Source organism: Mizuhopecten yessoensis, unplaced genomic scaffold (genome assembly GCF_002113885.1).
Source record: "Mizuhopecten yessoensis strain PY_sf001 unplaced genomic scaffold, ASM211388v2 scaffold2399, whole genome shotgun sequence".
NCBI lineage: Eukaryota > Metazoa > Mollusca > Bivalvia > Pectinida > Pectinidae > Mizuhopecten > Mizuhopecten yessoensis.
The window spans coordinates 408,140-423,810 of NW_018404527.1; the positions used below are offsets into that span (position 1 = coordinate 408,140).

Here is a 15,671-nt window from a genome sequence, read left to right on the forward strand (position 1 = left end):
AAGTATGGCAAACAGTTAATTATGAGAACAATTCCAATGTGTGAAGGGCCATACATGTAACTCCAGCAAAAAAATAAAATATTGGCACGTGGTTCGAAATTGATCTGTAATCTATTATGATTAAGCCACATACAAAGTTACAAATTGATATGGTAAATGGTGGCGAAACAAAGTCTGGAAAACTTAAATGTGACTGCCGCTGCAAACGACAACGTGTGATGACGGACAGACTGATCCTTAAGTGTTCGCCATGCTTCTCAGGCAGCACGACCAAGGAAAGGCAGAACAGTGAAGAAAGAAAGGAAAGATTTAAGATCCCAAGTGTGTTGCAATGGGGGCAGAATATCTATTTTGGTCTGTTCAATGTCCCCCAAGTAGTAGACATGAAAGAAAATCCCCGATCCCCCCCACCCGTGTACATTGTATGTAAATTATGGTTTGACAGATTTTGACAGATTCAATGACTCAAGTAGAAAATTGTTTGACTCATGTAATCTTGAAAAAGAAAGTAAAGGGACATAACTCTTTATGTAGACTCCAATTTAAGTAATTTGTCCTGATCTGACAGATCTGTCAAATCAAGATCTATCTGTACACCAAATTCAAGAAGAATTACACATTATTATATGTTTCGCATGTCTGAAATTGTCTGACATTGTCAGTATGGTAAGTTTAAAGCAAAACTTCAAAACTATCTAAAATTTCTGGATATTTTTTTCCAAAAACAACGGGAAGCTAATCTACATTTTAAAGAAAGTGGTAGCTATGGGAGCACCCTATATATGTTATAAATATAAAAATATTGGTACCTTGCAAAACAATCAGCAAATTTCGCAAAACCATCAATTCTCAAAAATCACTAAACATGACATATTTTATCTAAAAGGAAACTTGGAACCTATAGAAGTAACAAACTATATCCGATATATAACAGAAAGGAAATCATGTGAGGGACACAACTCTCATAAATATTATCCAAAGAAAGACAATCAATCATAACTGCACAAATACTTAGAGTACATAGCAAGTGTTCCTAGTTTAAAACAGAGAGTATGAGTATTACTTGAAACAAATTTTAAATTATATAAGAAATAATTTTCAGAGACACCATCTAAATGAAAATCAATTGATTGATATAACAGTCGAGATACATTAAAAATCCTCCCCACACGGAAAGTAAAACAAACATTACAGTAAAATGTTCAAACCTGGCCTGCATGGTGTAAAGTTTCACCTTTTGGTCTTTTGTAACTTTCAGCTTTCTTCGCGAATTTTGTGCATTTTTAAATATCTCCCATTCTAATCAGATGTATATGAAGTGCATAACAAATGGAAAAATAAAGTATGAATGATAAATTGCCAGAATAAGATGTATAGGAAAGCAAACAAAGGGGCACAATTCTTCGAGATCGAGAAAATCCAGTCCTTACTTTCTTCTATTTTTAGGATGCCTCTACACCAAAGTCAAATAACTTTGGCTACTTCAACTTCTGACAGGTCAATGACCCTTGATGAGACTTATTTAGCTGTCAAAAGTCAGACCAAAAAATACTGCAGTACAATTTTATGTCAACTTATGTATTATTTGATTTTAACACCACTGTAAATATGAATGTTGAACAGAAATATTTGAACATTTAAGCGAACACATTTTTTTTTTACAATCCTTTTAATCACAGATTTAGGGAATGAAGGGTTTAAATGTTGTTTGTTGGTGTTTAATTCGGGCAGAATGGACTTCCATCATGATTTTACATATTCATAATGTGTTTATACAGCCTCCCTTAAGAAAAACACATTCCATAAATGTTTTCAGCCTGTTTTTGTTGTCATTATCTGTCCAGCCTGTAACATCTCATCTTTGCTAGCAAAGCGTTCATTTTGTATTCACATATTCATGTATTCAACCTTAGCGGATTCAGCCTTGTCCTCTAAGCTTCCAAATTATTGAACGTGGCACAGGGACTTGGCACGAATTACCATACTATGGTCCACATAATTATTTTTATATCATACATTATATAATACACATATGTGAACTGAGGATTAGAAATTAATACCAAGTCCCTGTGCATGTAAATAATAATGGCGGCGCCCAGCAACAAGTTGCCTTGTCGACTATGTCATGATTTATGTAAAAAAACAAAGGAGGACAATATGATTTGTTAATTTCAGCTTGCATGCACTGTATGAATGTTATTTTAATAACATTGTACCCATATGAATCCATGATTGTCGTGAAGTGGTGCTTTATTTGAATTTAATACATTTGATTCTCTATAACCTGACCTGGAACGCATTCGTAGCCATACCGAGACAATTACAATACTGTGGTATAACTGTATATATATTGTGTACATAGTCTAAGCGTCTGCGAGACCAGCTGTTCTAACTTACAAACGTCCAGGTGACGAGATAGAACACGAGAGGAATGTTTTTGACTTTTGACAGGAGCTGTAGGCAATTCACACTTTTGAATTTGTCCTATTCTTCTTTTTGGATAACGACGCTTTAACTTGTAAGCAAAAAATACATCACTGGCGTCACGAGCAGCAGCAATACTAAAAATGTCTTGTAATATTAACGGCTATCAAACCCGTGCTCCTGCTTACAAATAAATGCTATGTCCCAATCACAAATTGTTGTTTACCTTACACTGTTACAATGTTTTACCATTTATATATATATATATATATATATGTTTGTCGAAATACAAGCTCCTGAGAGCTTATGTTAACTATGACATTTATTCAACGTAAAATAATGATTCTTATATCTTGTATTTTGGAGTAACATGCCACTATGCTTTTATCCGATAATTTTAAGATAAAAAACCCACACACAAGCTTTTAATCACGAACTTTTCCTCGAATGCGCTTATGTATAATCATCGGCACGATGAAGGACACAAGTTAAGGTATACTGTTGATGCCGACATGTACAAATGTATGTAAACTGTAAAACGAAAGTAGGTCTGCGCGATCGCAAACATTTAAAGCTGATATTTTCGCATAAATGTCAGTTAGTACTTGATGTGATAGCAATGGATTAAACGAGTGTTACCTTGCGTTGTATTCTAACACATCAGTGTCTCAATACATACGGTATTAATCTGTTAATGTTCGATAAACGTCTGTTTATTATTACTGTCCTGATTATGTTGTGAGGTATTTCCGGGTCACGTTCTCGTATCAAGTGCGCTTCCGGTAACGTCATAAAATGCAATTTTTCAATTCACAAAATCTTGATATTTATTAATTAAAGATAGTTTAAAGAATAAACAAAAAAGAAATATAGTAAATAATTGATAGTAAATTTATCAAAAACATCATCCTTAGAGAGTATGTTCTGGGCATGATCGTTTAAAAGCTTGCAATACTTCAAACTCTTTCAAACGCACATCAGCTCGAGATTAGGCCCCTGTTTACAAAATGGCGACTGGAAGTAGCAAGTCGGATTAAATTGGAACTTCAATTGTGAATATTTCGGCAAGTAAACATTGTTCACAAAGCCCATGTGGTCTGTTCATCTAATTTAGCCAAGATGTACTCAGACCAGTCGTTGTTTAACCGCTAGGGTCATTCACAAAATAATTAGTATTATTATATAAACTTATTGTAATTATTACAAGCTAACCGAAACATGATATATATAATATTGTTTTTTTTCTTCAGCGCCAATTTAATTATGAAATGAAATATATAGACAGACAGGGTTATGTTTTGCGATATTGCCATCAAGTATAATCATATAAATATATTCAAGGACGTTCGAATTTAAGTGTTATTCATAGTTGGATCATTATATTAGTCGACACGTCACAGTGATCGTGTGCTGCCAGTTTTACTCTTAAAGGGACAGAGGGGTTCAACGATTTATAGAACTTGCATCTGTCGTCATCACTATTGTGTGTTTACATTGCAGTCATCATCCACCACAGTTTATCCAAATTAATTTATTTTCTTTAATGTCTTGTTATATTGTCTTGTTGATAAAAAGAAGGTCGCTTTGATATTGAAGCACTCGTGACAAAACATTTTCATTAAAAGTCATTCTAGGCTAATAATGCTCAAATGATTGTGCTAGACCCTAGGGTATATCGATGATTGTGTTTGTTTCTTCATGCCAAACAAGCACATGTTTGGTTGTAGGGTTGGAATCTCAATGTAACCATGTACATAATAACAATGTATGTTTTTCATTACTTTGAGCATTGACTAAGTTCAAAGGCGCAAGAATGAACCCTGAATGCACTCGTGGTAGCCCTTGTTTATCAATCTTTTTATACAGAAATTACATATATATACTATGTAGCATTTATCGTCTCTACATTTCCATTATACATTTTATGACCAAGATTAAGATCTAAACCATTCCATGATTTGATCAAGACACTTCCCATGCATGTAGCATGACCGTCACGTCATACAATTTATGATAGGTAACTCCATTTGTTATATTTTGTTGTAAGGCTTCTGTGTAAAGCAATTTATTCGAACAAAGGGACATAACTCCATAAACTCCATTTTCTATTTTCAAAAATGCATGCCCCTCAATGAGAGCATTGTATGTACCAAATATCTTAAAATTGTTGAAGTGCATGCTCTTCAAATAATATTTTTATTCAAATTAGTTTTGTCAGCAGACAGACGGACAGATAGATGCATGGACAGACAGAAAACCCAACTACATGCATTATAACACCTACCCTATATTATACATTTATTGGCCTTATGGTAGGGAAACTCAATTCACAAGGGCCATGATTGATCGATGCAAAACAAAGAACCTCTCTTCCCTAATGCAAAATCAATTAATTATTTTACTTAACTATAAGAACAATTAACTAGAACTGTCATCCGGAGGATTACAAATACCACCGGACAGACAGACAGACAGGGTGATTTCAGTGTACACGTTGCGAGCGGCCCCGGGTAAAATAATCAGGATTCCGCAACTGTTTCAGCAACTCCGAACTCAGATGTGGTACCTCTAGCTGATCTTTCTAGAGCGGCTCCAAACAAGGGAAATATGGCCGGTGCTACACAAACGGTCAAGGGTAACATCATGTTTTATTTACCTGTCATGTGATCAATAAAATAAAATCAAACATGCTGTTACATTGATGTCTTACAATATCCTCCTTTGCCTTTAGCTCCTGCTTGCCCCTCTGAAGAGAGATAACTTCCTATATCTTTGCCTTTAGCTCCTGCTTGCCCCTCTGAAGAGGGATAACTTCCTATATTTTTGCCTTTAGCTCCTGCTTGCCCCTCTGAAGAGAGATAACTTCCTATATCTTTGCCTTTAGCTCCTGCTTGCCCCTCTGAAGAGGTATAACTTCCTATATTTTTGCCTTTAGCTCCTGCTTGCCCCTCTGAAGAGGGATAACTTCCTATATTTGCACTTCATCCCCACTTAAGGATGCTTCAAATAAAAGAAATGAAAGCAAATCGTATAAGGTTTGTAGATGTTAATATTGGCAATTATTTGTCAAAAGTATGATAATATCAAAACTGCATAATGTTGTGTATGTATTGTAGCGGGACTGGATTGTGTGGGTCGTCGTTGACCAGGGTTAAATTGGTAGAGCGTCTGTCTAGTGTTAGGAGGTCGCACATTTGTCTGCTTCTGTTGCATCATTAAGAAACATGATCTATATTAATGTATGATAAAATCGGACAAGAGGCCCAATGGGTATGTATCCTTCACCTGGTAAAAATCTCACAAACTTTAAGATAACTAAAATGAAGCTACTGGCAATTTAAAATATCACTATCTTTGATTCAACAGAACCCATTAAATATTTAAACATATTTGACCCCTGTGACCTTAAAAATCAAACATGGACATACAGTCAAACAAACTTTATAGCCCTACATCCCAGAATCCAACTTTTAAAGGGCCATCTCACCATGGGCAGCCTTCATATCATAGGTCTATGAGATTAAGATTTTGTGTAGCTCTACTGGAATTCTTACTCGAATTTTTATGTGAAATTAAGAAAATATGTGTAATAATGAAGGCAGTAAGTAAACAGAACACTCTTTCACTCACTAAACTACACTCAATATCACATATCGTTTGAAATAAAATCGCAGACAACTTGCTATATGTAGTCAATTATTCGCATAGACACATATATACATGACAGACAGACAGACTTTCTTTATTTTCTCCTTTTAGAGAGTGTACATGGCTCATGTCTTATCTTGTGCTTACATCAAATGTAGAATATACATTGTATACATAATCATAGTAAAGTGTTCATCTCTGAGATCATTATAGGTATCAGGGCCCACCTGTCACGATTCAGTTGAATATCGTTTGAACTTCCGAGTATACATTGACACTGTTTTTCATCTGGCAGGTGATCAAATTTAACATAATCTGATACGTGTAAGAAATTGACAAAAAAGTCTAAGAGTGTATCGCGACTTTTGAATAGCGATGGACACTGGATAAGAAACTGTAAAGTAATATTGTCAGACTGTTTCTGACATATTCTACATACAACAGTATCTTTTCGTACCGGCAGGACAATTTTATAAGTTCTCCAAGTTTCCACGTATATTTAGGGAACACCAGGCTTATCAACCACAATGAATTAGGACCTTGCACAGTATGAATACAATGATACATTTGTTATATTTCTGAGCAAACCATCGCGTCTTGCCACCTTTATAGTAAAATTCTTCGACAGTCCTTCTACAGAAGTTCCTCCACGATGTACGTGCTGGACAAAAAACGTCAAACCCATAGTCCAGCAACATAGTTGAAATCTCGAGTCTTACCGCAGTTGTGAATATGTCATGAATGAAACTTTCTGCTTTGATGAATATGTCACCAAATACGAAATTGCACAACCGAATCGTAAAGAGAATTTTTCATACATGCTTATTACTCGCCGAGCAGAGCTTGTTCCAGAACATGAGTTTTCTTCGGTCAACATCACCGTATATATCCAATAATCCTATTGCTCGTGTTGTAACGAGTGTCGACGATGTCTTCTCGAAGCCTTGGCACCTCTGTGAGGCATATCGCTGAACAAGGGCGAGGTATTGGCGTGATTGTTGTGATGAAATAGCCCTGATCCATAGAGAATGCGCGACTGCACTATAGTTTTTATTAGCTTGCAACTTGTGAGTGGATTCATTCCTCCACTGTAAATACCAACACTTATTAATGAATTCAGTAAATGCCTTCCTTTGGCACACGACGTTTTGATTTTCTCATCACAATGCAGATTTGACGTAAGTATAATTTCTGCGTATTCCTTCGAGGTGACCCAATGTATAGGCTGCTCTCCCAATCTACATTCAATCAGCGGAGTGCGCTTTGTATGACCGTTGTGAAACATCATCAGTGAGCTCTTTGCGGTATTATAATTTAAGCGCCACTTTCGAGAAAATTCAAAACCTATGTCTAAGAGGCACTGCAGGTTACCAATAGAATAATCCATAAAGTAGAGTGTCGTCTGCTAAGAATATAGCCGGTATGTGTAGATTGGGCACGTGAAGGCCAACACTAGATGAGTCAAGATCACGGATAAGATCATTGATCATGACTAGAAAAAACCACGATGACAAAGTACGACCTTGACCGACGCCTTGTTCGACCTTGTATGGTTTCCCCGTTTTCCCTACGTATAACACACATGATGTCACATCTTTGAATGATTTCGAAAGTATACGCCAGATTTTACCATTAAAGCCTAGGTTGTATAGTTTTAAAAGGGGGCCGTTGATCAAGACACTATCAAATGCCTTTGCATTGTCTAAAAATGCTGCGTAGACTCTTGTGTTTCGTTCAAGTTGATGGCACACGGCTTCCTTTACCGTAAACGCAGCTGTTATACTTCCAAACTTTGGTCTAAAACCTTGTTGTAACCGGTATGGAAAGTCTATCTTCGCGCATAGTTTCGAAATTCTTCCATAGATCACTTTTTCGAACAATTTAACATGCTAAATTACCAGTTTGGCCCCATCCCTCGTCCCGACTGTTTGTACAATTTTAATTCCCGCTTCCTCACAATGCTTCCAAGCAAATATAGATGATATCCTTCTCATAATTTTTAGAAATTAAATGTTTAAAGCAATATGGCCATATTAACCCCTGTTCTCCCTACCCTTGGCCCCTGGGGTGTTCAACTCGACTACTTATACAATTTTGAATATTCACCACCTCCAAATACTTGTAGTCACATTTGTTTAAATTCTGAAATCAGCGGTTCTAAATAAGAATTTATTTGAAGAAAATGTTGACGGGTGTAAAGACGGATGCCACAGTACAGCATATTTAACTTACAGCTCTGTCCTTTCGACCAGGTAAGCAATATCAGGATAGCTATTGGCCAAATTACTCTTGTTACATGTATTAACCTCAAATCCAAGATATTGCTCGCTCTGTATAGAGAGTGGAGAGTTACTTTGAAGGCAGTTAATTGGCAAGGGTTCCTTGGTGGTAGTCACCTCAAAGTAATACAAGAGTGCATAATGACTACTGAAGCACCCAAACTCGAACGGATTCTACATATTAAATGTTTGTAGGTTTTATAAAATGTTAAGTTATGATTTGAAAAATTATTCAGTGCATTTCATGTTCGTATTGGAATTTAGTGTATTTCTCAAAAAGAAAAAGAATTGTGGACAATACAACTAACCGCTGTGAAATGTGCGTCAGAATAATAGGTAACTGACACATATACACATGAAATTTTCCAAACTAAGAGACTGAAATATAAACAAATCATTTGCAAAATATACTGTCTTGCTTAATTATCACTCAAAACTGAAACAGAAATAGGTGGAACAAGATATTAGCTACTCATTGCATCTGTATTAACTTTTGATACAATTCTGCAATTCTACGCACCTGCCTAAATAAATTTTATTAATTGCAGAAAATCATCATATATAATTAATTGTAATATTTAACTATGTTTGAAATATCACTCAAGCGTGTGTTTGAACATTTCGTCGACCCCATCCTCAGAAAAAGGTCGATTAAATATTCTATCTAGTAGTTTACAATAAAATACTGTACATTACAGATATGTGTTTTTTAAAAAGGGAAAATTAAGCTATTTTAGGTGGGGGAAAAATGTATGGATATTTTCAAATGAATTTCTTTTTTTTTATTCATTTTCAAATTTCAAATACATGGCATGATACAATACATATGGTACATGATTGTTGGTTAAGCTCCTAAAGCTTAAGAATTGTCGCTAACAGTTTCTTTTTAATTCAATATGAATAAATACTTATTAAGCATGTACCTATATACAGAGACAAAAAATAATTCACACACATACACACATACACTTACAGTTACACATCAACATAAATTAATATATAAATAAATTATTAATAAATATATGGTATTCATGACATTAGGTATATAGACAAAAGTCAAATGCACAAAAAAAAGAAGACAAATTGACATGTGGGACAAAGCAAGGACAAGGGAAACCTAGGTCAGAAAGATGTTATATTTAAAAAAAAAAAAAAAAAAAAATGCAACCAGTGATGTATTTGTGTGTTAATCTGTATTTTATTTTTAATGTTACTTTTAGATATTTGAATTTTGCGAGCTTTTAATTCGAATTTGATATGATTTTTTAGACCATTCAGATTGAGTTCTATTTCAAGGCATTTTGATTTATATATGTATTGTTTTACCGTGAGTAATATCAAGTTATCCAAGTTGACCTTTGTATATTTATTAATTTGCTTGCCAAAGATAAATTATTTTTTATTAAATCGAAGACCAAGATTTTTAGCAATAATAGTAATTCTTATATTTTCTATCAAATTATATACCCTTTCGTTAGTGCAATACAATGTATTGATTTATCTAGGAGAACAAAATTTCTACCTTCGGATGTTTGTAACAGATGTAAATGGGTGAATTAAATATAGCATGTATGAACTGTAGAGGTCTATCAGACAGTATTAAGAGACCTATTTTTGACCTAAGCAGGAATAAAAAATATGATATTTCTATATTAATTGATACTCATTCAAAAACATCTATGGAACGACAATGGAAACATGAATGGGGTTTAGACTGTCATTGTTGCTCCCACACTGGAAATAGTCGTGGTATTGTTATATTATTTCACAACTGTTTTGAATATACTATTCATCGATATTTAACGGATGAGTTTGGCAATTTCATTATTCTTGACATTACAATTTAGAATAAAAAATTAACACTTGCATGTATATATGGTCCGAATACTGACTCTTCTGAATTTTTTCACCGTCTGAAAAGAAATATTGACTTCTTTGATAACGACTCGGTTATTATTACTGGAGATTTCAATGCGGTTATGTCTTTTGAAAAAGATACACATAAATATTCTAGAGAAAACAACAAAAATGCAAAGACATCTATACTTGACATTAAGGAAAAATTAGACTTAATTGATATTTGGAGAAATCAACATCCAGAGGTAAAGAGATATAGTTGGTTTGGTCCAGGTGGAAAATGTAGCCGTTTAGATTACTTCCTTATATCATCTGATCTTCAGCCTCTTGTCACTTTTTCAGATATAGGTATTAAATATAAATCAGATCATGCACCAATTATTGATAAGTTAAAACTATATAACCATGAAATGGGACGAGGAACGTGGAAATTCAACAATGCATTGCTGCATGATAGAAATTATATTGAAAATGTTAAAAGTGTAATAAACCATGTTCTTAATTATTATGCAATCGGTGAAATAAAAGATAACAATTTTTACAATGCAAGTTTTTCAGTAAATTATCAACTCCTGTGGGAAGTTATCAAATTGACTATAAGGGGGAAAACTATAGCATATGCAAGTTGGAAAAATAAGACAAAGAAAGGAAAACTTTTGAAATTGGAATCAGAAATTTTGAAATTACAAACCGCCCCGTTGATTTTTGAAAATCAAGAAACCTTAAATATTTTGGAAGCAAAAGAATTGGAACTATATAATTTCAGGGAAGAACGAATACGGGGACTAATGATCAGAGCAAAGGCTAGGTGGAATATGGAAGGGGAAAGGTGCACAAAATATTTTTGTCGTTTAGAAAAAAGAAATTCTACCGAAAACCCGATTCCAAAACTAGTTCGCAATGATGGTTCCATAATTACCAATATTAAAAACATCTTACAAAAACCTGTAGAACTCCACTAATCTAGATAAAACTGATGATCAAAAGAATACTTTTTTTTTGTAATGATAATCCATTTATTAGTAACTTTTCAGACGAAGAAAAAGGTCTTTGTGAAAGTGAAGTGACTGAATCAGAATGTGCAAAAGCTCTCTTTAAAATGAACTAATCTCCGGGTCTGGATGGCTTTTCCGTTGAATTTTACTAGCTTTTTTGGAAAAATTTAAAACGTTTTCTTATTAATTCAATTACGTATATTTTCGAAAATATACAATTATCAATTACTCAAAAACAGGGAGTAATAACCTGCTTACCAAACAAAGCAAAAGATTTTTTAAAGAACTGGTGCCCATTTCGCTACTGAACGTAGATTATATAATTATTGCCAGTGTAAATAACATCACCAGCGACACACAAAAGGGTTTTCTTAAAGGAAGATACATAGGCGAATGCACAAGAACTATTTATGATTTAATCGAGAAAACAGATCAGAAAGATATAGCTGGAATATTACTTTTAATCGATTTTGAAAAGGCCTTTGATACGGTGGAATGGGATTTTCTCGATAGAACTTAAGACTTCTTTGGTTTTGGTAGCAATTTTAAAACATGGATAAAACTTTTTTATAGTGACGTCACCAGTTGCGTAATAAATAATCATTTTTTTTCCCGATCAAAAGAGGTGTGCGTCAGGGTGACCCTCTGTCGCCATATTCGTTTATCATGGTAGTAGAAATACTAAGTGCTACATTAAAATGTTCAGATATAAATGGCATTAAAATAGGTGAAACTGAAAATATTGCGAGTCAGTATGCGGACGATTCTACTATTAGTCTTGAAGATGATGATACTTCATTGAAAACAACTTTAGATATTTTAGATTCATTTGGCAAATGTTCTGGTCTTAGAGCAAACTATGATGGAAAAGGGTTAGCCACGAAAAAATATGTGCTGAAAGAGGATTAAAATGGAATTTTACTGGAAAATTTAAACTCCTTGGTATCAAGTACGATCTTAGTAAAACTGATACAACTTCTGTTAATTATGATGATAAAATGCGAAGTTACTCGTATTCTAAAAAACTTCCAAAAATCCATAGCTGGAAAAATAACCGTTGTTAAGTCACTTGCTATCCCTATTCTCGTGCAATTATTTACAGTTTTACCAAACCCACCGTGCCATATTGTTCAACAAATAGAACACATCTGTTTTAGTTTATATGGAATGATAAAAAAGACAAAATTAAGAGGACTACGTTAAAACATAGTTACGAAAACGGTGGAATGAAAATGATAGATATAGAAAGTTGTATTTAAGCTTTAAAATTTACTTGGATAAAGAAAGTACTCGATCCTCAAAAGATATCTCCCTGGAAACTACTTCTGTTAGATCAATTAGAAAAATATGAAAACATTCTCTCTTATGTTAAAAAATATATGACAAAAATTGTTGAAAACTTCAACGGCTTCTGGACAGATGTGTTTTTAGCTTGGAGTACGTTAAATTTAGAACGTGAAAATGCAGAATACTACTTGTCGCAGCTAATTTGGTTTAATCACAATATAAAAATAGATAATAAGACAGTATATTTCCAAACATGGCAAGAAAGGGGTATCAATAAGATAGCAGATTTATTTGAAAACGATGGCAATATTATGACCTTTCGGAAATTTCAAGAAAACTTTAATTTTCCGGACATGAACAGAATCCGTTTTTATGGTGTTATTACAGCCATCCCAGCGTCGTGGAAAAGGTCAATTCGTAATCGGGGCAGTAATTATATTAGAGATAAAGAAAATATAACGCTTATAAGAACGTTGACGAAACCCACCAATATATTTTATTCAAATTCAGTTTCTACAATTTTAACTACAAACCAAAAAGCAATGGAAAAATGGTCTCAAGACATTACAAATTTAGATATTAACTGCAATTTTATTTACTCGATACCAAAGAGTTGCACTCATGATGTCATTTACAAAATTTTCAGTATAAAATCTATCACAGAATACTATGCACAAATACGCTTCTGTTTAAATTTGGTATAAAAGATGATAAAAAATGTACTTTCTGTAACTATGGAGATGAAGATATGTATTATCTTTTATGGCAATGTATTCATGTGTGCACTATTTGGAGAACTTTTTCAGACTTACTATATGTAAAATGTAATATAGAAATTGAAATAAGTACAAAGGACGCCATCTTAGGTTACTCCGGCGAAAACAACAACACATTGCTAAATTTCTGCTTTTTGATAAGAAGACGATACACATACATCTGCAAATGTAAGTCTAGTATACCGTCAATAGAAGGTGTCTTAATATTTTTAAAACACCATCGAAAAATGGAATATTTAGCTAACAAATTATACAGATCAAAAAAAGTTAACGAAGTAACTGAAAAAAGGCGCCCATTGGAACAGTAATTTAACTAATTAGCAATTACCTGAAACAAGAAAAAGAAAAAAAAGTAATGGTAGAAAGAAACTGTATTGTTTAACAATTACTATTGAAATGATATAAATGATCATGTAAAATGTTGTACTGGCTTTGTGCGAACCAAAAGAAATAAAAAATATTCATAACAAAAAAAAATTAGATACCTTTTCACAATCCCATAATATATGTGTTATTATTTCTGGATGAGTTTTACAAAAAGTGCACATATTATTATCTAATTTACCAATTTGAAATTTAAAAAAAAGTTTGTGGTTGTATTGGGTGTATTGGCAGACGAGGCTAGTACCTGTGGATGAATTAAACTGTCAGCCAAATTTTAAAGCCTAGTTATGTACAGTCAGTACGACGGATCAAAGCACATGTCAAATGATCTGAAAAAATCCCTGATCTGTATTCAACGGATGTGAAAATAATCTCAATTGCATGCATACAGCGACGGTCACATTAACTGTTTTTGTTTAATGTCCATCAAACAAATGACCTGTAGGCCATTTGTCGTTCCTGAAGTATATCCCGAGTTTCGCTAGCCCTGACCACATAGGGGCACGGTTCCCGTGCCCTGCCTGCCTGGCATCATATTTGACACATCCGACACGACGTCAACGTTTTGCTAAGTTCTGAGGTGCTGACAGCAACAATCTGTTATAACAAAACACATACCTCAAATATATCAATAAATTGATTATTTATTGATCCAAAACCAGCCTTATTATCACCGACAGCTGCTACATTCCGTCAGTAGAGACCTCGTTCAAAATTTCCCACCTGAGTGACGCCATATTGTTTCCAGACCGCTGCTTTTTATTGATAAGCCACTTTTCAAAAATGGCCGCCGCAAAGTTTGATGAGCAGACGTCAGGTCGTCTAAGCGTTTGATCTGAGAAGGAAAATAAAAGGAGTAAGCATGTTCATGATAAAGACTTTTTAAAAATGGCAGCCGCGAATGATTTGATGAGCAGACGTCCGGATAAAATGTGGAATAATGTAGCTTTTTCCGCTATTAAAGTTGTTCTGCATCAAAAACAGTTGGAATTTTAAAGATATCTCATTTGTTATTTTTTTTTTTATTAATATTACACATATTATGTTTAATTATTCTTTCAATAGCTTTCAATCGTTTGGGGAACCTCATTACAATTAGAACTTGTTGTTCTTCTTCTTCTTCTTTTCGTAGTTCCGCTGTACAATTTATTTTGTCCGCTAATTTTCTCATAAACGTTTTATTTTGATTCCATTGAAACTTCACATGAGTTTTGGGGCGTGTGCCTAGATGTGCAAAACATTTTGTTCACACCTGCGCACCTCTGATTGCTCAAATTTCATATATAGGTCTATTTGGGCAACGCGAACATAACTGCGGGGGTTTGGAATACTTATGTTATGGTTCCCCATTACAATAAGTACTTGTTTACTAAATTTATGACAATGTTTTCAGACTGTGCATACATGGATAAAGACACATACAGAATGCTCATTCCTACGGCATGGATACCATTCATTGATACAAACATCGAAAACGGATGTATGGAGGTAAGACTGTCTGTCGTATGTTTTTTGTACATGTACGACCCGATCTGCCTTGACTCCGATACACCAATCTTTCTGTAGAATTATCTATCTGTCCTGTCGCGCTCAGTGGATATATTTTTCTGTCTATCTATCTGTTGGTCTATGTGTCAACCTGTAAATGTGTAAATGTCTGTAGCAAATATCTGATCCGGTAATCATGGTACTATTCTTCAGTTTGTAAAAGGAGGTCACAGACTTGGTAAGGTGGCCACCCACCAGTGTTGTCACGGTGGCACATGGTACACTATTCTAGAAGAAGAGGAGATGACGAAGACGTTAGGTGAGTACTGTTGTTTGATTAAAGATTCGCATTTGTGCTTCCTTACTTTGTATGTTTAGTGGTTGTGTCATTCTGGCAAAATACTAGATTTTCTAACCAACTCAGTAAGTTAAAAGGTTTCTTTGCTAATTTTGAAGAGGATCAAACTAGTAAACCGGAGGTCTCGGGCTCGATGCCTTAGCTAATGCAGTGACAGGTTCCGATGTATGGAAAA

General features: G+C 34.3%; 1 protein-coding gene across 1 annotated transcript in view; it reads left to right on the forward strand.

Moving 5' to 3' along the window:
- Positions 1-15,461, forward strand: part of LOC110445873 — a gene marked incomplete at its 3' end in the record, with an annotated part of 49,622 nt that extends 34,161 nt beyond the window's left edge. Inside the window, exons 5-6 of the mRNA XM_021490701.1 lie at positions 15,044-15,138; positions 15,352-15,461. Of these exons, the coding sequence (XP_021346376.1) occupies positions 15,044-15,138; positions 15,352-15,461 (205 nt within the window). The remainder of the gene's footprint in view (positions 1-15,043; positions 15,139-15,351) is intronic.
- Between the last annotated feature and the right edge of the window lie 210 nt (positions 15,462-15,671).